The sequence below is a fragment of the Apis cerana genome, linkage group LG11 (genome assembly GCF_029169275.1).
Source record: "Apis cerana isolate GH-2021 linkage group LG11, AcerK_1.0, whole genome shotgun sequence".
Classification (NCBI taxonomy): Eukaryota; Metazoa; Arthropoda; class Insecta; order Hymenoptera; family Apidae; genus Apis; species Apis cerana.
In genome coordinates, this window is record NC_083862.1 from 14,446,888 (window position 1) to 14,467,419 (window position 20,532).

At 21.6% G+C, this 20,532-nt stretch overlaps 5 protein-coding genes across 8 annotated transcripts; 2 read left to right on the plus strand and 3 right to left on the minus strand.

Moving 5' to 3' along the window:
* Positions 1-639: 639 nt before the first annotated feature.
* Positions 640-3,442, plus strand: LOC107995800 (mannose-1-phosphate guanyltransferase beta). Its single transcript, XM_062082307.1, has 5 exons — positions 640-1,144; positions 1,529-1,758; positions 1,824-2,217; positions 2,283-2,676; positions 2,908-3,442. Exons 2-5 carry the CDS (start codon positions 1,606-1,608, stop codon positions 3,074-3,076), a joined length of 1,110 nt encoding a protein of 369 aa, XP_061938291.1. The 5' UTR covers positions 640-1,144; positions 1,529-1,605; the 3' UTR covers positions 3,077-3,442.
* On the minus strand, positions 2,727-5,935 carry LOC107995799 (uncharacterized). The gene is made up of 9 exons (XM_062082298.1): positions 5,643-5,935; positions 5,282-5,498; positions 4,897-5,186; positions 4,664-4,800; positions 4,366-4,582; positions 3,955-4,265; positions 3,701-3,868; positions 3,464-3,609; positions 2,727-3,371 (listed from the first exon to the last, which is right to left on the minus strand). Exons 1-9 carry the CDS (start codon positions 5,841-5,843, stop codon positions 3,223-3,225), a joined length of 1,836 nt encoding a protein of 611 aa, XP_061938282.1. The 5' UTR covers positions 5,844-5,935; the 3' UTR covers positions 2,727-3,222.
* Positions 5,936-6,246: 311 nt separating this feature from the next.
* Positions 6,247-8,921, minus strand: LOC107995949 (UDP-N-acetylhexosamine pyrophosphorylase). Of its 3 annotated transcripts, none has more exons than XM_017053735.3 (4): positions 7,857-8,895; positions 7,636-7,739; positions 7,343-7,563; positions 6,247-7,237 (listed from the first exon to the last, which is right to left on the minus strand). In XM_017053735.3, exons 1-4 carry the CDS (start codon positions 8,327-8,329, stop codon positions 6,701-6,703), a joined length of 1,335 nt encoding a protein of 444 aa, XP_016909224.1. In that variant the 5' UTR covers positions 8,330-8,895; the 3' UTR covers positions 6,247-6,700. The 3 variants fall into 3 exon arrangements, with proteins under 3 accessions (XP_016909224.1, XP_016909222.1, XP_016909221.1); XM_017053733.3 differs by having other exon boundaries at positions 7,343-7,569; XM_017053732.3 differs by having other exon boundaries at positions 7,343-7,739; positions 7,857-8,921.
* Positions 8,922-9,702: 781 nt separating this feature from the next.
* LOC107995950 (ADP-ribosylation factor 6) lies at positions 9,703-13,893 on the plus strand. Of its 2 annotated transcripts, XM_028665721.2 has the most exons (7): positions 9,995-10,122; positions 10,219-10,252; positions 10,482-10,593; positions 10,727-10,830; positions 10,893-11,091; positions 11,257-11,440; positions 13,557-13,893. In XM_028665721.2, the coding sequence occupies exons 3-6, from the start codon at positions 10,512-10,514 to the stop codon at positions 11,397-11,399; spliced, it is 528 nt and encodes a 175-aa protein (XP_028521522.1). In that variant the 5' UTR covers positions 9,995-10,122; positions 10,219-10,252; positions 10,482-10,511; the 3' UTR covers positions 11,400-11,440; positions 13,557-13,893. The 2 variants fall into 2 exon arrangements, with proteins under 2 accessions (XP_016909225.1, XP_028521522.1); XM_017053736.3 differs by lacking the exons at positions 9,995-10,122; positions 10,219-10,252 and adding an exon at positions 9,703-9,946.
* A 787-nt stretch (positions 13,894-14,680) lies between these two features.
* On the minus strand, positions 14,681-20,520 carry LOC107995808 (syndetin). Its single transcript, XM_017053486.3, has 10 exons — positions 20,381-20,520; positions 18,869-19,067; positions 18,091-18,606; positions 17,330-18,012; positions 16,872-17,250; positions 16,505-16,795; positions 15,947-16,417; positions 15,718-15,839; positions 15,460-15,649; positions 14,681-15,389 (listed from the first exon to the last, which is right to left on the minus strand). The coding sequence occupies exons 2-10, from the start codon at positions 18,911-18,913 to the stop codon at positions 15,279-15,281; spliced, it is 2,808 nt and encodes a 935-aa protein (XP_016908975.1). The 5' UTR covers positions 18,914-19,067; positions 20,381-20,520; the 3' UTR covers positions 14,681-15,278.
* Between the last annotated feature and the right edge of the window lie 12 nt (positions 20,521-20,532).

The following is a 20,532-nucleotide window of genomic DNA, read 5'->3' on the forward strand; positions in this document are numbered from 1 at the left end:
TGTATATTTTTGTTTCTGATGAAGATTCACCTCTATTTCTAAAATCGAGAATATGAAATGAAATCCTTATTTAATTATTTTTAAAGATCACTTATTTTATCTAATAAAATAATTTTTATATTTATATAAATATTTTAGCATAAATTGTAATTAATTGTAATGCATATTTATATCGTAAAGAATTAAAAATAATAAAAAATATATTAAAAAAATAAATTATAAAAAATATATCATAAAAATATATAAACTTTTAAAAAAATAAATAATTTTAAAAAGTTATAATAATAATATTCTCATGTAATATATTATATATTTATAATAATTCTTTTGATAATAAGTGAAAATTAAGAAAATATTTATATAATTTTTTAATTTATATTTTTATTTTTTCTATTTCTACACATAAGATATTTGTTTTCGTATAAAAATTTTCAATAATGTATTATAGTGAATTATTTTTAATTTCGTATATTAAAAAAAAATAAAATAAAAGTTCATTTAATTTGTATTTATCTTTATATTAAAATTTATTTAATTTATATTTATAAATATAATTTCTTTCAAATTAATTTTAGAAATAAATATCCACAACAAAAAAATATTAATTTTTATTGTGAATTTTTATTAGATATTATTTTTAGTAATGTAAATAATGTATGAATTAAAGTTATCATAAAATAAGTTTGTAATCTTTGTAATAATTACGGCAATTTTAAATTCTATTTTTATTTAAACTATTTTTAAAATATGATAATTATATAATTTTTTATTCAATATATTCAAATAAATATTTACAAAATAAATTTATAAAAACAAACATATTTATATTATGTACTTCACAGTATACAAGTGACATAATGGCATTTATTGCAATTTATTACTAATAATAAGCATTTATATAGCATAATATTAATTGAAAAAAACAAGCAAATGAATAATAATTCCGAGATTAAGAATAATATTATTAAAATATAAAACTATTAATACTATTTAATTTATATTAGTATTTATAATTTTGCGTGTACTCTTATCGCATACGTGTGTCACTATGTACATACGTGTACATTATATTTCAATCCTACGTGGCAATATTCATTAATATGATTGTTTTCTACCTTTACTTATAGTGATACGTAGACATCAGGTATATATTTTATCAATATTTGTGTAATTTAAATATTTAAAATAGAAAATACATTTGTAAAACAAATATGTAATTAAATTTATAATATATTTTATTTTCAATTATCTTTTATATTTTATATTATATTTTATATTATATTTTTATGTTATATTTTTTCAAATAATTGTTAATTGGAAATCTTATTGGAATCTTATAAAATCTTTTTTTTTTTTAATAAAAATATTCTTTATATATATATATATATATATATATATATATATATATATATACACACACACAATGTATAATTAAGATATACAATACAGGCATATTTTCATTTACTTTTTTATATATTTTTTTTATATTATTTTCAAATCTTATCTTTAGTCTTTTATCTTTTTTTAGAATAAAATTATATATAAATGTTCTACTATGAATATATTTTAAGTAATGTAAAGATAATTGAAAAGTATTGAAAAGTAATGCAAAGGAAAAGAAAAAAATTAGAAACAATGAGAGCTGTAATTCTTGTTGGTGGATATGGAACTAGATTAAGACCCTTAACATTAAGTCGACCAAAACCATTAGTAGAATTTGCTAATAAACCAATGCTTTTACATCAAATAGAAGCTCTGGTATGTTGCAATATCTTTGTGTTATTTTTATTTTCTACAAATTAATATTATAATACTTCATTTAGGTAGAGACAAATGTGACAGAAGTAATATTAGCTGTATCTTATCGGGCAGAAGAAATGGAAAGAGATTTGAGTGAAGAAGTTAAAAAATTAGGAGTTCATTTGATTTTTTCACATGAACCAGAACCACTTGGCACTGCAGGACCACTTGCACTTGTACATGATCTATTGTGTTCAGGAGATGAACCATTTTTTGTTTTAAATTCTGATATTATTTGTGACTTTCCATTTATGCAACTTTTAGAATTTCATAAAAGTCATGGTAGAGAAGGTACTATAATTGTAACTAAAGTAGAAGAACCATCAAAATATGGTGTAGTAGTATATAGAGATGATGGAAAAATAGAAAATTTTGTAGAAAAGCCACAAGAATTTATTTCAAATAAAATTAATGCAGGCAAGTATTTGTTCATTTTGAATTATAGCATATTAATTTTAACATTTTAAAATATAATTTTATAGGCATGTATATTTTGAATCCAAGTGTCTTAAAAAGAATAGAATTGAAACCAACAAGTATAGAAAAAGAAATTTTTCCGAATATGGCTCGCGATGGAGAATTATATGCAATGGAACTAACAGGATTTTGGATGGATGTTGGACAACCAAAAGATTTTCTTAAAGGAATGAGCATGTACTTGACATCTCTAAGACAAAAGTCTCCAGCAAAATTATATTCTGGTCCAGGAGTAGTAGGAAATGTTTTAATAGATGAAACGGCAAAGATTGGCAAAGATTGCAGAATAGGACCGAATGTTACAATTGGTCCTGGTGTTGTTTTATCCGATGGTTGTTGCATTAAAAGAAGTACTATTCTTAAGGCAGCTATAATAAAAGAACATGCATGGCTGGATGGGTAAATGTTAAAACAATTTATGAATTTCTTATATAATAACACAACATTAATTCATAAAGACAAATAATTATTTTCATTGATCAGAAATAAATAAATCTATAAGTTTATTACACATATATACATAAAAAATGAATATCAAAAATAATGAAATCGCGGATGTGAAAATATATCTTAAAGAGATCTTCATTCATTTTTTAATATATTTATAATGCAATGTTAATATTACTATAGGTGCATTGTGGGCTGGAGAAGTGTTGTAGGACGTTGGGTACGAATGGAAGGTACTACAGTACTTGGTGAAGATGTAATTGTTAAAGATGAGTTATATATTAATGGTGGTCAAGTTTTACCTCACAAGAATATTTCCAGTTCTGTACCAGAACCACAAATAATCATGTGACCAAAAATAATATCTTAAAGTACACATCGAACATGATAAATGACCAAATTATGAAACATTTTATAATAAATTTTTTATCAGCTTTTTTAATCATGTAAATTGATGTTCATTATGTATTCGTTTATATTTTTTTTTACATTTACAATTCAAATAAGCTTTATTGGTAGTCCTCGTACTATTATTGCAGCCGCGGTCATGTAATGAGAACAAACATCTTTAGATTTTGCAACTGCTCTCAACATCTCAGGTTCTATAGATAAGTTCTGAGAGCTTTTATGTGAATTCTTTAAAAATTCTAATTATCAGAAATGAAAAAAAAAAATTTATAAGAATGAATTTAAACAATAAAAATAATTAAAAAGATAATTTATAATTTTTCATACTAACTTAGAATACCCAAACACCACATATTAATATCAACATCAGTCCATGGTCTATTTAATGGTGATGGAATCCAATTACTGATGAAATTCGTTGTCATTTTATCAGTATCAGCATCTGTAACTTCCCATAACATACCAAGTACACAAGGACTAAAAATAAAATGAAATAAAGTAAAATTAATATATGAAATATAAAATTAATATAGTATATAAAAGTAAATAAAAATAATTTTACTTTTACCTGCTTGCTATTAAATATTGATTTGAAATTCCATATGGTGGATAACGTCCTCCTACATTAAGTAATTTTACACTGCTACAGCCAAATAATAAAACAATTGATTTTACTCTAAGTCTTTCTATTTGTTCTCCTGGTAAATATTGTATTCCATTTCCATGACCATTATACCTATGAAAATAATATATCATAAATATATTATATGTTAAATAAAATAAATAAAATAATAAAATACAAAAAAATAAAATTATATATACATTAATATATCTCGATTAATTAATGAGTCTTCAAAAACTTCTTCCTGTGGTTCAATATTATACCAACTTCTCCAATTTGGTAACCAATATTCAATAAATAATCTCATGCGTTTTTCCATTTTTGATAAGTTACCTGAAGGATTAACAATACATGTACCCATATCATCTTTTACTCGAATTATTTTACAGCCATTTTCTATTGTATCCTCATGTTCTTTAAATAAAGCATATGCAATGTGCAATGATGGAAAGCGTGTAATTGGATGAAATTTTAAAATTTCCATAGATTCAAAAGGTATATAATCCATATGCTATAAAATATTAAAAAACATATAAGAAATTGTGAATTTTATATTGCAAAAAAACTAACATTATATATATATAATATTATATTTATATTATTAAACTTACTTCATCAATTATTAAAACTAATGTTTTCCTAGTTGCATTTTTTAACTCTTGCATACAAGATAATTTTCCAAATATAGATAGTATAACACTGTCTGCAAGTTTATCATAATCAGAAAGTACATATTTTACAGCACGTGCTATTTCTTCTTTTGTAAGAAAACATGCTGCTAATGCTATTTTTTTTAATAACCACGTAGATCTTTTTGATATCACTTTTCTGTAATATAATGCAATAATATTATTTCTGTAATATATGTAAAAAAGATAAATTAGAAAAATGAAAATATGCTTTACTTACGAAGTTTTGTGATCAGATATAAGTTTATCTATCATTTGTACAATATCTGTTACTAAATTTTGTTTGTTTATTGGATCTGCCATAAATAAGATTCTCCATTCTCGTAACCATATATGTTCTAATGCATGCATAGCAGTCTTAAATATACATACATATATGCAAATATGTATATATACATATATATATATATAAAAAATATTGTTAAATTTATTTAATATTATTTATTTAAATACCTTCATATTTTCATTTTGTCTCTCTCTCATTTTCCAATACAATTCATTATTTGCATATGTAGTTTCTAATTCTGATCTATTATTTGAAAGTAATTTTTGAATTTCATAACAAATATCATATGAAGAATGTAACTTAGGTTTTGGTAATGCTAGACACAAGGGTTCTACTTCTTTAATTCCTGTTGGTAATACAGTAATATATATTTCATGCATTGTATCCGATTTATTTCTAGTATATGTAAAAATATCTGAAGATTTATATTGTCCAGTGATTTGGATCATATACCATTCTATATATAAAAAAAGATTTGTAATTAATATATATATATATATAATATAATATATTCAAAAGTTTAAATAAAAAAATATATTTATTATTTTTAACCTTTGGGCAAATCAAAAAGTATTGTTTTTATATTTTCAATTTTATTTTTGTTATTTATATTGAATCCCACATAAGAAGATTTAAGCCCATAAGTTTGTTGTACATTTAAAATTAATTTTCGCATTTCTGTTTTTATACATCTATGTAATATTTGTTGTCGAAGAATTACAGCATGTGATTCAATCAAATGAAATATAGCTTCAAGTTCATTACCAGTCTAAAAATAATATTCATAATTATATAAATATCATAATATAATAAATGTAAATAAATTATTTTATTTTATATTACTTGGAAATATTTTTAATTCATAATACATAATATAAAATTAATATAATATAAAATTATATATCAATGATACCTTTAAATAACAATTTGCTAACATTTTATTAAGATTTGTGTATTCAACACTTCCTAAATTGCATCGTATATTCGCAAATAATTTATTGATCTCTTTCTTTAAATTTTGTATACAATTAATTTCTATCATATTTGTTGTTGTTTCTTCACATTTATCATTATTTAAATGACAATTGTCTAAAATTTCAAAAATTTCGTCCATATTAATAAATATAATTCACTTTTAATATAACTTTTATAACTATAAACTCTTTTGCGTTTTATAATATCAATTGTAACTGTTGCTTAAATTCAAATGTAGCTAATACCAACCTATGTATAAAAGGTTAGAGAAAAAAATTTATAGTAATAAAAAATAAATTGTTTATAAATCTATATTTTTTTATATAATTATTAATTTTATAAAATAAATTTATACCTTGTTTTTATCTTTCATTTTATATTTTTAAAAATATATTTTTTAAAATATATATATCAAAGAAAATCAAAATATGAAAATATGGTATTTAAATATTAAATAATATTTAATATAAATTATATAAATTATAATTAATACAATAAATTTTATTTAAGAATTAAATATAAATATATAAAATTTATCGATATTATTTTCTTATTAATTTTTATTATTATATATACTACACCAATTGTACAAAAATGATGTATTTAATACATTATGTTAAAATATATAAATTTTATATACTTTCATCACATTTCATAATTTTCAAAATTTTATAATTACATATTTTTAGACAAGATATTATGATAATTTTATGAATTTACTGAAACATTTTTGTAAATATTATAATTTTTATGTGAAATCATATGAAATTTATTTACATATATAAAATTCATATCTTACAATTTTTAATAAATAGCATATTTACATTTCTGCATCATTGTTATAAAATTTATATAAGAATGTTGAAGAATTCTTATAATTAAATTTTATTATTAAATTACAGAATATTAAAAAATATATTTTTATGAAAATTCTTTAAAGAATTAAAAGATTTTTAAAAGTATTATCATAAAAAATTATGAAAACAATAGATTTCATTATTCCAATACACAAGGTCCTTCCAATAATTGTCCTTTTACATGATTTAAATTTTCTCCAGCATAAGATAATAAAGGAGATATTTCTATATCACCTGACACAGATATAGCTCCTGCATTTAACAACCACTTTTTATGAAGTTTAAGTACATCATTTCGTGCAGTACTTGGACAATCTTGACCAACGGAATCTGCATTTTTTAAAGGACTGAAATCTTCTTCACGAATTCCTTCCCAAACTGCTAAATTTTTTGCAAATTTAAATACATCAAATATGAATTTCTCAATTTTAATACCATTAGGAATCTTGGGTTCATTTCGGTTTCCATCTTCGTCAATATATGGTATTTTTTTTTTAGCAGCATGAAGTTCCATTTCTTTTTCATGATACTTAGCAATGCTATATAAAAAATCTACAGTGAAATAATGATTGCATATATTTGCTGCATTATACATTAGTTGTCCATCATTAGAATATAATTCAGCCGTTTCTTTTGAAATTTCACTGTACTCTACAACTTTAAATATATCATTAACCTGTAATAATAATAATACAATACAATAATACAATATAATATAATATAATAATAATAATAATATAAGAAATAATAAATAAAGAATAATTAAAAATATTTTACGCACTTTACATACAATTCCCACTGGTTCATTTGGGGAACATTTTTCTATGACTTTAACTCCACAATCAGTTTGTAAAGATAAGCAGTATCCAATAAAAATAGGATCTGCTACTTTTATTAAGATATTATCAACTGAATGAACATGAACACTATGAATTCCACGTTTTATCATATCATCCAATATTCCTTGTGTTATTAAAGCTTGATATACTCCCCCATTTCCATCTGGAGCTTTCGAAATTTTATATTTTTTATCCAAAATAATTTTTCCATCCAATGTAAAACATGGTAACATACCTTGTTTAAAGGCTTTACAATTTTTTTCTTTTAAATTAAAATAATTATGCTGTTGTAGAAACGATATTGTTATATCATGAGTAGCTTCACTGGTTAATATATACCTAAGAAAAAAAATTAATTATTATTTTATTTAAAATATAAACTTTTATGTACTAAATTATTTATACATGATATACATAGATTATACATAATCTATGAAGTAAAGTAAAAGTATGTACCATGTAATTTCTCCATCTTTCCCATATTTTTCCTTTGCCATATTTTCCAAACGAAGTATTCTTTCTGCCTGTAGTTGAAAAAGTGTCTTTCCAGAAGGTAAACCAACATTGTATATACCTTTGGGGTAAGTTACACCTAATCTAGTACCTTGACCACCAGCCATTAATAATACAGCTACTTGCCCATTTGCTATTTCTTGGAATCCTAATTCTTCATACATTTTTAATTGTTCCTTATCAGTGGTTTTAACAGATGCAATATTTTCTTTAGGAATAGGAGATACTTTATCATCTAATGTACTTATATTCAAAGAAGCATATATTGCACTATCAAAATATGATATTACATCCATGAAATTCAATTCAGATATATCTTGACAAAGCTCCTCTTTTTCTTTATCTGATAATTCATCATAGAACTTTAATAAATGTTCCTGGCCGCACTCAATCAATTTTCTTTGAAGAGATTCCATATTCACAGAGTCTAGTACTTTGCTTGACAGCCGTGTGCATAAACAATAATTATATCACGTTATTTCAATATTGTTATCTTTAACACGATAACTGATAGATATTTGTTATATTTTAGATATTATATTTTTATTTAAATAAATGAAAAAAATAAATGTAAAAAACAGCAGTCATTTGATTGAAATTTGTAACCTACCCCAATTCATGGATAAAATGGAATACGCCTTTACTTTCACGATTCCACGTAGCACATTTAACTCGATTTCTCTTATCAGCCCCTCCTACCCTTCCAACTTCTCTGACTATTCTCCTTTCCCTTTTTAACATATTTTGCATCCACGAATATGTTTTAAAAGATCATACTATTTTCTTATCAAAACTTGATTAAATATCCGAATCGTAACCTTTTCGTATATAAGTCAATATTAATATTTATTTTTATGTTATTGATGAAGAGTAATTAATTTTTTATGAAAAAATTACTTCAGATTAAATATTACTATGATAATGAAATAAAGATGAAAAATGAAAGAAAACTTGCAAACATATTTTAATCAAAACTAAAATATGTATATATATTTAAAAATATCTATAATAATGATATTAAGATTTAAAATAATAATGATAAAAGATTTAAAAAAATATCCATATATTATTTATTTATTTTTTTTTTGCTTGTAAATATTTAAATATTTAAATTTTCGAGTTAAAAACAATACTTAATTTTATTTATATTACACATATCTTTTATGATTTAATTATTTCATTTATTTGGTATATAATTTTGAATTTTATGAAGTGACAACTTAAAGAATTTTTTAAAATTTAATTTAATCATATGTACAAATTTTATGATAATTTAAAAATACAAAAAAATTTATAATAATATATTTTTATTATTTAAGTAATTAGTGATTACCGGCATGCGCATGCGTGTATACATAAGAATTAAAAGTATTTAAAAATACATTTTTAAATACATTTGAAGATATATTAAAACAATATTAATAAAAGATTTTCAATTTACATTACTATACATACTAATTTCTTTATGTATAAAAATACAAAAAAAATTTACATTTAAAAAATATTTATAAAATATATTATATTATTTAGAATTGGCAACTATCTTTGATAAAAATAAGAAAAAAAAATTAGTAAATAATATTTAAATCGAACTATTTATAAATTTAAATAATAATAATTTCTACATAATATTATTATATTGTTTCAATTTTATTATTGATCATATTTTGAAATATGTACTAATAAAACTCGAAATTATCTTCGATAGTATAAGGTATGTGACCATGTTTATGCAATATAAAATTTTTAAATGTATTACCAATTAGATATTAGTAATAGATAGTAACACATGATGGCGCTTTTAATTCTCTGTCAGTATTCAATGTATACCGAAGTGATCTCAATATTTCATTTAAGTTACATGCATGTTTGCTTGTGACTTATGAAGAGACATCATGTTGTACCTGCCTAAATAACATTTTCGATAATGCTGCTGCAATATTACAGATGTAATATAATAAGTTGTAATGTGTAGTGATGTGATATGTCTATGCGTTCATGATAAAGTACTCGCCCTTTGTAAATGTATTTCGGTAAGTTACATTTATGCTTGCTTCAAGTTATAGTCTTTTCATATTGCTGATTCGAAGGATTTCTTTAAAAAATTCGTCATCAATTGTCATGCAAGCTACAAAACCAATTAATATTTATAGTGACAATTATAGGATATTTTTACATGAATATTATTTTTTATATGAATAAACAAATTGTAATTATAAATTCTATTAAATCTTGAATATATTATGAATTTATTTATACACTACTATTTTTCTAATTGTCTTAATTTTATTTTATGAAATGATAGGTTAGGAAGAATGTCCTTGAATTCTTTTATTTCGGTAATATTTAAATTATAATATTCATAGAAATATTATATTTATTTTAAAACAATTAGTTTTAAGCTAAATTCATAGAATTTTTTATTTATTTTATTATAATTTCTGTACAAATTTTTAAAAGATTTTATTTAAATAATTTATAAACCGTTATATTTTTAAACATTTTTAAAAAGTAAGATTTTTTTATAATAAAACGATATTTTTAAAAGCTACAATTTCTAAACTTTAGAAGCCAGGTGCCTAGAAAGCAGCTGGCAATATGGGCAAATTGTTGTCAAAGATTTTTGGCAACAAGGAGATGCGAATTTTGATGCTAGGATTGGATGCTGCTGGGAAAACTAGTATCCTTTATATATATTTTAAAAAATTTTTTTTATTTTATTTTGAAATTAATGTTTTGTAAAAAAAATCTCTAAAATTATGTTATGTTTTTTTAAAGTAGTTTTCATCAACATTTCCTTAATTACATATCAGCAATACTATATAAACTTAAACTAGGACAGTCTGTAACAACTATACCAACTGTAGGATTCAATGTAGAAACAGTTACCTATAAAAATGTTAAGTTCAATGTTTGGGTAAGTAATAATAACATTAATTTATATGGAAAATGTTTATAATAATTATAATATTGTTGCAGGATGTTGGAGGTCAGGACAAAATACGTCCGCTTTGGCGTCATTATTATACTGGAACTCAAGGACTTATTTTTGTAGTAGATTGTGCTGACAGGGATCGAATAGATGAAGCACGTCAAGAGCTTCATCGAATTATAAATGATAGAGAAATGCGAGATGCTATTATATTAATCTTTGCAAATAAACAAGATCTTCCAGATGGTATAAATTTAAATATTTTATAACGATTTAATATTATTATAATATTATTAAATTATATATTATATTATATAAATTATTATTAATAATAATTATTAATTATATTATAATTATTATTAAATTAATATTAAATGTATATATAAATAAATAAACTATTATCTTTTTTAGCAATGAAACCACATGAAATACAAGAAAAATTGGGTTTAACTAGGATACGAGATAGAAATTGGTATGTTCAGCCATCATGTGCCACAACTGGAGATGGGCTTTATGAAGGCCTTACATGGTTGACCAGTAATCATAAATTATGAGCAAATATTTATTTTTCATCAATTAGCCACATACCAAGAATGTACGTTTGCTTTGTATTTTCATTTTTATTCATCATATAGAGGCTTTATAACACAATTAATAACAATCATTACAACAACAATGATCTATAAGAGAGAAAGAAAGGGAGAAAAAATAATTTCAAGTATACTGCAACAAACGTAGAGTATTGATCAGATAATGTGTTTCAGCATATTAATATTATATAGATAAAAAATTATTAAAGTACCAAACGATATAGATTTTGTTACTAACTGTCTTCTAAAATTCGTAAAAATGAATATATCAATATTTTTTTAATTAGATTACTATGTTAAACATTTTACTAAAATTTATAGATTTACAGTTTATGTAGTACATTATGGATGCTAATTTCAAAAGTATATAAAAAGTTATAAAAACTATTAATTTAAAATAATATTCAGAAAAATTAAACATAAAAATTCATTTTTTACTAATTACATTAATACTACATAATATGTATTACATATAATATTAATATATAGTCTCACAAATATATGTGATTTAAAGCACTTAATAACTTCATATAATATGAAAATATTCATTGATAAGTTTTTGCCATTAATTTTATTTTTCATTCAAAAACATTCATGATGTCATTTTATTTCCGTATTTTTAATAATTGTCTTCCAGTTTTTGAGTGAAATTTTTTATAAATATCATTCAATCTCTCTCTCTCTCTTTTTTTTCTTTTTTTTTCTTTTTTTTTATTTATATATATATATATATAAGAAAAGAAAGAAAAAAAGATTATTTCAGATGATATTGTAAATTTTTTTGTGCTTGACTTTAGTGAAAACGCATTCAATGTACAAACGTATATATATACATACAAATGAGGTTGTTCTGTATGCACAAATGGCAAACCATTGAATTAGTAACACAAGCTCAAAAACCATAAATCAGAAATAAAAAAGAAAAGAAATAAGAACAATGTTACTGATAATGTAACAGCATTAAATCTGCCAATTTTTTACACTTAAGCGATCTAATTATGCAAAATTAGAATTAGGTTAGAGAAAAGAGATAATGTTTTTACCTGCGTCTTATTTCATTTCTTTCGATGATAAGGTGTAGAATAAGAATAATAAACATATTTATCGATATTTGCTGTTAACTGAACAAAAAAAATTCATCGTCATTCGATTTTTTCTTTTGTACAAGCTTCATATTTACATAGCGTTTAAAAGTAAAATAACAAAAGTACATATTATTCTATCGTTCTATTTTCATATCAACATTTTATCTACATTCCAGGATTATATTAAGATATTAGGATTTTAACAAATTGTATTACTTTATCAGTCATAATTAATACAAATATAAGTTTATCAGATTCTCTTTCTCATCTATATCATTAACGTTAAGTATTTTATTTTGACGAGAATTATGTCCAGAATAAATTAACTCATATTTAAAAATTATATATAAATTTTGGAAAGAAAGTAATAGACTACTCTTTCAGTCAAAGTGTAAGCGTATTATTGAACAATATTCTATACTTATATTTATACTTATTAATTTCATCATATAAAAAAAAATTTATAATTAATCACATTTTTCTCTTATTTGTAATTGTAGATAAAACATAACAGTTGTAACTGATACAATTTTATTAGAAAATAATTATTCTTCAAAAAACTCGCGTATTTTAATATTACGAAAAAACAAGTATATCTTGGCAATAAACTTTATTTGAATGAATTACATTTATAATTGAATTGAAATTTTATTAATTTTAGAATATATATATTTAAATAAATAATTCAAAACATGAAATGAAATAATTTCTACATGATAATATTGAAGTAAATATCTTTTATAATTTTTTAATAATAAATCGAGTTTTACCTACCCATAGTAATATATTTCTTTATTCAGTATGAAATAACAAAAATATGCATATTTCAGATACTGATTTTATATTTAAAAGTGAAAGAAAAAAGAAAGAACAGAAGGCGTATGTCTATTTTATTAGTTACAGCAAATGTTTTGTAACGCATTATTAATAAATAATATTGTCAAATAGACTCGTTGTCAAAATAAGCATTTAATATATTTCAATCATTTCACACGTATCTGTATCATCTACATTTTCCAACAATTTGTTTTAACAGGGGCCATTCAGAACGCAGGGCTCGATATAAAACGCTTTGGAGTAAGGAAGAAATTGATTACATCAATAAAACTGTCGACATTTCTTAACATTTATGCTTCATGGATCGTATTCTTTATTTTATAAAAATTAATAAAAAATATGAAAATTATATTACATACATAATTTAGTTTTTTAAATAAAAAATGAAAAGATATAAATTTAGAAAAAACGGTTGTTTTTTATTAATAATAAATTTTACTTAATAAGTATAGTCCATAAAATTTAAAAATTAAGGAATGTTGACCTGTACTATTGGCCAAAGAATTCTCAATGCACCAGTTACACAAATCGAAAAAGAAGTTATTATCATATTGTAATGAGATAAAAAATTCTTTGATTTCCATTTTTTTCTATTTTAAAAAAATATGAAATCGATGGATTCATACATTAATAAATTGTTTTATATATAAATTTTTTAATTATTTAAAAAATTATTTATGTTAATATTAATAAAATAATATATTTCACAAGATAACATTAAAAAATATCCTTATAAGTAATAATTAGAGGTGCAATAGAATATTTGGTTCTTAGTACAAATAAAAATTATAAATATATGATAAGTGTAATGCTATAGTGTATATTATATAGATAAATAATAATAATTTTTACAAAATTAGAAACTGATAAATCCATAAAAATATGTATTTGTATATTATTATTATTATTATTATTATTATTATTATTATTATTATTATTATTATTATTATTATTATTATTTGTATAATAAAGATATCTTTAAATTACAATAGTACTTATTTTGAAAAAAATTTTTTAAAATATAAATTATCATATTTTTAATAAGAATATTTATATTTGCATCTAATTTCAAAAAATAATTATACAAATATTTATTAATTATTTTTAATTATAAATTACATTTTTATTTAATGTTCTATGAATTTTCCACTCCCAAAGATATTAAAATATAAATTTATGAAAATTATAATTTTTATATGGAACAATATATATTTAAATATTTCATTACATATCGAATATAAAATGAGCTATGAAAATAAAATATATATGAAATCAAATTATTTACACTTTATTTTTTTATAATGGTTAAAATAAAAAAACATGTTTGAAATATAATCCTTTTTATTAACAAATTCAGTAACATTTAAATTTTTTTTCGAGATTAAAAGTGCAGATAACTTTTCTTCATAATTTCGTTATTGTAATAAATCTAGGTATATAACATGAATTTTCTAAATATTTTAAAAGTATGACAAATCTATAATTATTAATTAATAATATTATATAAATTTAATTAAAATTATAAATTCAATAAACTTCAATATTCTTTTAACATATACCATTCATATTTTATTAACATCTATTACAAATCACTAATAGAATGAAAAATTCCATATTTTATCACATATTTTGATGTTACAACATGTTTTTATAAAACTGTAAATTTAATTCATACACTAAATAAACGAAAAAAATATAAAAATAAGAGAGTCATAAAAATTAAAGTGTTATCAAGTGAATTTGCTTATTTTAGTGATAAATAATAGAAATTTTCATGTATATATATATATATATATATATATATATATATATATACACGAAGATAATATATTTTTTCTTTTTTTAAAATTTTTTTTTAAAAATTTATTCTTTATGCAATTTCTATTTCGATATAATCTTGAGATGTATTATAATGGATATGCTATCTAGCAGGACGTTGTTCTTCTATGAATGCAATTAAACGTTGTCGAGTTTTTTTATTGTTTTGACAAGCTGAAGAAACTAAACCAATTAAGTGTTTAACAGAATATTCCTGTAAAATATTAATAATAAGTAAAAGTATGATCATTATATAAATTTTATGTAAATATAATTTTAAATACTTTGTGATCTCTTATCCATTCCTCCAAACTATTTTCTGGAAGATAATACGCTTTAATATATAATTCAACATATTCTCTATGAGGCATTGGTCTTAAAGAAGTCGTTATCTCAAATTTCGATTTTAATTGCGTAAAGTCGAGTTGCATTAGTGCTCTACCACCATTTGAACATTTTTTAGCATTAGAAAATCTGTGATAAAATATAAAATATAAATATAAAAAAAATATAAATACGATTTAAATAATAAAATGACATACCCCTCTACTAATGTATGAGTTATTAAATGTGCTACATTTTCCCAAATAGAATTATATACATCATCTGCTAAAGGAAGACAACTCCCGATGTTTTTTAATCTTTCATTTAAAATAGATATTTCCTAAAAAAAAACAAAAAAAATAAAAATAAAAAAAATATAATATAATAAATATAAGAAGATAATTTTCAATAAAATAAAATATTTATTTATATAATTACAATAAATACCTGAAGTAATGCATCAATATATCTACTATGTTGGGACATGACATCAGTCACTTCCCAATTAACTTTGTTCATCAAATTTAAAATATTTGCAACATCAAATGTTTGGGATGCTACAGCCATATATACTGGTTTCCTTAGATCTATAGTTGATGCTATTGTTTGCATATAAAATTGATGAAGAAAACCACGTTGTGGACTAGCACCAATAAGATGTTCTAGATATGCTTTCAAACTTTCATATTGTTGGCCTAAAAATATTAAAGATTCCACTCCTACAATACGTTCCGTCAAACCATGAAGTTTTTCTGGTTGTGATAAATTTACAATGGAAGATAGTTGAGGCTGACGCACTTTATCAGAGTTTAATTTAATATTATCTTCCGTATCATTTTCACAAATAATTAAATTTTCTTTAATTCTTGCTAAAGATAACTTTAATTTTGGACTATACAAAGAATCACTATTTATTTGCTGTTAAAAAAAATATTATTTATTATTAAATTAATTTCTCGATAAAAAATAATTAATTGCTTAATAAAATAATTTACTAAAACTTACTAAGTCTGAAGTAAAAAATAAATGTACAGTATAAAAACATAATTCGTAAAACTGTATCATACTCTGTATAACGGTGACTGCAATTGATCGTAATAATCTAGACATTTGTAAATACTTTCCACAAATTCGCAATATACTTAGTGTCGTATTTGTAACCATAGGTCCTGATTGTTTTAGTTTACACTTTTTTTTATTTGTTTTGATATTATCTGAATCATCGACATATTCATGTTTTAATTCATCTGGAATATCATCGTCCGATTCATCAGAAAAATATGCTGGAGGATTATCCTATATAATACAAATTATTATATATATATTGTTGTCAATTATTATAAAAAGAATAAATTAATTCCAAATATCATACTTCGTTGCTTATTAAAATATCTTCATCCATTGTATCATCTAAACCTATAGAAAATGGAGATGCACCTCCTTCTAAATATTTTTGAATCCATTCTGTACTTATAGTACTATCATTTTCACCAATATTCGAACTATCAAAATTATTCCATACTTTACAACTATTTAATGATGGTTTTAAACTTTTAAATTCTTGTAATTGCGTTGCTACAAAATTCGATTTGACAGGACACAGTTCCCAACCATCATTTTCTAAAAATATTCTAAGTTCATCCAATCTTGATGCATGATAATGAGAAAAATATGATAATGATTGTTTTCTTATAGATTCTTGCAAATTTTCTGATTTGAAACCACATAATTCTTCTCCAATTTCCATTAATCTGTAATTATTTTTTATTAATTTTATAAAAATAATAATTTAAATTAAATTAAATTTATATAGAAACATAAAACATTTACCTATTAACTATTCCTAAAACTTGAACAAACTGTTCAAATTTAATATAAGTCAAATCAGCATTCATCAAAAATATCGATATTTTCATTTCGACGTCATGCCATACTCGAATCATACTGTTTTCTAATTTATGTTTTACATACTGTTTGCTGAAAGTTTCTTCTAAATTTTTTATATCAGTTTTATGTTCAATTTTATTTTTTTGTGTGTTGTGCCAATTTACTATTAAATAATAAGAACTTAATATTGTCCAGAGTGATTTACATAATTCTGTTAAACAAATAATGCAACTTTCACGAGGTACTGATTGACAAAGTTGTTTATATTGTTTTTTTGTATCTCCACCTGCATATGAATGAACAACTGCAAAAGCAGTATTGTGAATTGCAGCAGTGAAATGCATATGCAATTGATCCATTGCAGATTGAGTTTTTCCTAATAAAGTATAAGCTTCTTGGATTGATGTATATATTGCTACATCAAATTGTGTACACATTTTTGACAATGTAATATCCAATGCTTCTTCTGCTTGTTCTAAAATATCCTGCAATTTTCCATTTAAAGCAGCAATGCAATGGAAATGTTTATATGTTTGTGCTGCACTTTGACATTCTAAAAGCAATGAAATTGCTCTAGGATAATTCTTTTCATTTAGTAATTCTTGCAATCTATCTCCTGTACGTTGCTAGAAAGAATCAATAATTAATTATTATTGTTTTAGTAAATTATGAAGTAAATATAAATTAAAATAAAAAATATTTACCAATGTTTTTATTGTATTTAAATTATTTAACAATTCTTCTACAATCTGTCGTTTTTGATAATTTGCTAAAATTCCTAAACTAGCTGTAGTAAATTGTCTTTCAGCTAATTTTAAATCTGCTCTTCCCATTCTACAAATTTCTAATACATCTTGTAACTGTTCTTGTATTAATAAAATTTTTGCAAATTCTTTGTTACAAGCACTCTGCTTTTGCAAAATAAGTTGTAGAACTTTTTTTGAAACAACTTGATGTTGTTGTTTCAGTTTTTTGTAACATTTTTCAATATCTTTAGATTGCAATATCTTTGGTAATTTTTCTAATTCATGTCTACAAGGATCAAAATTACGATCTGTATTAAAATAAATTCCTTCTATAGATTCTAATATATCTTGATCAGGAATAGGTTCACTTTCTGTTGATTGATCAGCTTCTGATTGTATTTCATCTGATTTTTGTGATTCCGATGGATTTAATAGATCTGGATGCAAACCCATAAGTGGTATCTTGATTGCATTCTAAATAATAATAGAAAATATAAATATATTAATTTTTCTTTAAAATAATTTTTCTTTAAATATTATTTGAAAGAAAATTATTTTAAGATTTGTTATTTGAAAGAAAACTATTTTAAAATTTAATATAAGTCAAATTTAAAATTTATTATAATACATTAACTAAATTATAAAAATAATATCACAACATAACCTAAAGCATAATAAAAAGAAAAAAAAATTACATTTATTATTACATTACATTACTTATCATATATTTATTTACCTGTTTATTAATAAGACCGAAAAATTTACATTTTAAATCTTCCATACTGTAAATTTCTTTAAAATTTGGCGCAACACATTTTCATCTATTAACTCGATATCTTGTTATTTCTATCCATCCAACTGATATATCAATTAACATTTGCATTTCTTTATAATTATTTAATTAACCCCATTTCGTAAGTATATAAAATCTGTTACTGAAACATTATATAGATGCTTATATCACATATGTATATCAATATTTTTTTCAGGTTATGTACGATATGAAATTTCCGCGGGAGTTATAGCTTCATATTATTTATGATATTAATGATAGATTTTTATGTAAATAATATATATATATATACTATATATATACTATTATCTTCAAGTAATACTAATTTTTTGATTCATTATTTTATTTCTAGCATATTCATAAAAATATATATATATAAATATATATAACAATAATTAATATTGTTATTATATAAAAAAAAAATTGAAATAGAACAAATGTTTAATAAAATTTTAAATTACTTATATATATTATTATTCTTTAAAAATAAAATGTGTATATATTATTTAATTATAATCTTACTAAACAAAGAAATAGTAGTCAAATATAAAAAATCTATTAAATTGCTAGATAAAATTAATATATGTATAATAAATAAATATTAATATGATTTTCCTAGAAAAAATCAATGATCTGACATATATGTTAAGAATTATGCATTTAACATTTTCTATTTATGTTCAAATTTATAATTTTTATAAAATTTATAAATTATTATAAATTATAATATTTATTTTAATGAATATTAATTTATTATTTTAATATAATTAATTTTAATATAAAATTACAATTTTTTTTTATTTAAAATTTCTTTTAAACTGAAAAATTATTTAATTTTTCTTATAAAAATAATTATGATTTAATTATAAATTAAATAATTGCGAGATATAAAAATAATATATTGTATTTTATTATATTATAAATGTATTTTTTAGAATTTTATACATGATTTTACAATTAAATATATATTTAAACGAAAAATATAGTCCTTTATTAACACTTATCTTAAAATTTTTAATATTAATAAGTTTTTATCATTAATATGAACTATATACATATATATATATAAAATTTATAAAAATATATAAAGAGTTAAATAATAATTTGTTGTTTTATTATTATTTGTTATTATTTTATATGTTATTTATTACAATTTTAATGTAATGAATTTAAATAATTCAAATTACAGTTTTAAAATTTTTATTTTTTTAAATTTTTTAAAAATTTGATTTATATATGATTTAAAAAATTTATAAAAATATTTATCTCTACTCATATATAAAGAAATAATTCGAGATATGAAGGGTGGAGAAAGAAAAATTTGTTCATGATTAAATTTTTAGAAATAGATTAAATAGAATATTCTTCAAAATTTCATGAAGTTTACATATTTTAATTCCCAAAAATATTTATACTATTCTGCTTGAGTTATAATGATAAACAAACTTTACGTACGAGTATGAGGAGGTTGAAATCGATGCGATGTAGTAGAAAAGGGTCGCGTGGGTGTTTCAGGGTAGAACGTTTGATATCGCCAATTTTAATTGGTCGTAGCCAACAAGACCTGCTGACTGATTGGTCAAATACATTTTACGTATCTCCCACTA

Excerpts from the sequence above, each read along its gene's own strand:
- LOC107995800 (XM_062082307.1), top strand. The coding sequence starts at position 1,606 with ATGCAAAGGAAAAGAAAAAAATTAGAAACAATGAGAGCTGTAATTCTT. Across the intron at positions 1,759-1,823 it reads TACATCAAATAGAAGCTCTG|GTAGAGACAAATGTGACAGA; the intron begins GTATGTTGCAAT and ends TACTTCATTTAG. Across the intron at positions 2,677-2,907 it reads GAACATGCATGGCTGGATGG|GTGCATTGTGGGCTGGAGAA; the intron begins GTAAATGTTAAA and ends ATATTACTATAG.
- LOC107995799 (XM_062082298.1), bottom strand. The coding sequence starts at position 5,843 with ATGGACGAAATTTTTGAAATTTTAGACAATTGTCATTTAAATAATGAT. Across the intron at positions 4,801-4,896 it reads GACAAAATGAAAATATGAAG|ACTGCTATGCATGCATTAGA; the intron begins GTATTTAAATAA and ends TGTATATTTAAG. Across the intron at positions 3,610-3,700 it reads CAATATTTAATAGCAAGCAG|TCCTTGTGTACTTGGTATGT; the intron begins GTAAAAGTAAAA and ends TTTTATTTTTAG.
- LOC107995949 (XM_017053732.3), bottom strand. The coding sequence starts at position 8,329 with ATGGAATCTCTTCAAAGAAAATTGATTGAGTGCGGCCAGGAACATTTA. Across the intron at positions 7,740-7,856 it reads AAAGATGGAGAAATTACATG|GTATATATTAACCAGTGAAG; the intron begins GTACATACTTTT and ends TTTTTTTCTTAG. Across the intron at positions 7,238-7,342 it reads CAGTGGGAATTGTATGTAAA|GTTAATGATATATTTAAAGT; the intron begins GTGCGTAAAATA and ends TTATTATTACAG.
- LOC107995950 (XM_017053736.3), top strand. The coding sequence starts at position 10,512 with ATGGGCAAATTGTTGTCAAAGATTTTTGGCAACAAGGAGATGCGAATT. Across the intron at positions 10,594-10,726 it reads GGATGCTGCTGGGAAAACTA|CAATACTATATAAACTTAAA; the intron begins GTATCCTTTATA and ends ATTACATATCAG. Across the intron at positions 10,831-10,892 it reads ATGTTAAGTTCAATGTTTGG|GATGTTGGAGGTCAGGACAA; the intron begins GTAAGTAATAAT and ends ATATTGTTGCAG.
- LOC107995808 (XM_017053486.3), bottom strand. The coding sequence starts at position 18,913 with ATGGAAGATTTAAAATGTAAATTTTTCGGTCTTATTAATAAACAG. Across the intron at positions 18,013-18,090 it reads TAAATACAATAAAAACATTG|CAACGTACAGGAGATAGATT; the intron begins GTAAATATTTTT and ends GATTCTTTCTAG. Across the intron at positions 17,251-17,329 it reads GTTTTAGGAATAGTTAATAG|ATTAATGGAAATTGGAGAAG; the intron begins GTAAATGTTTTA and ends AAATAATTACAG.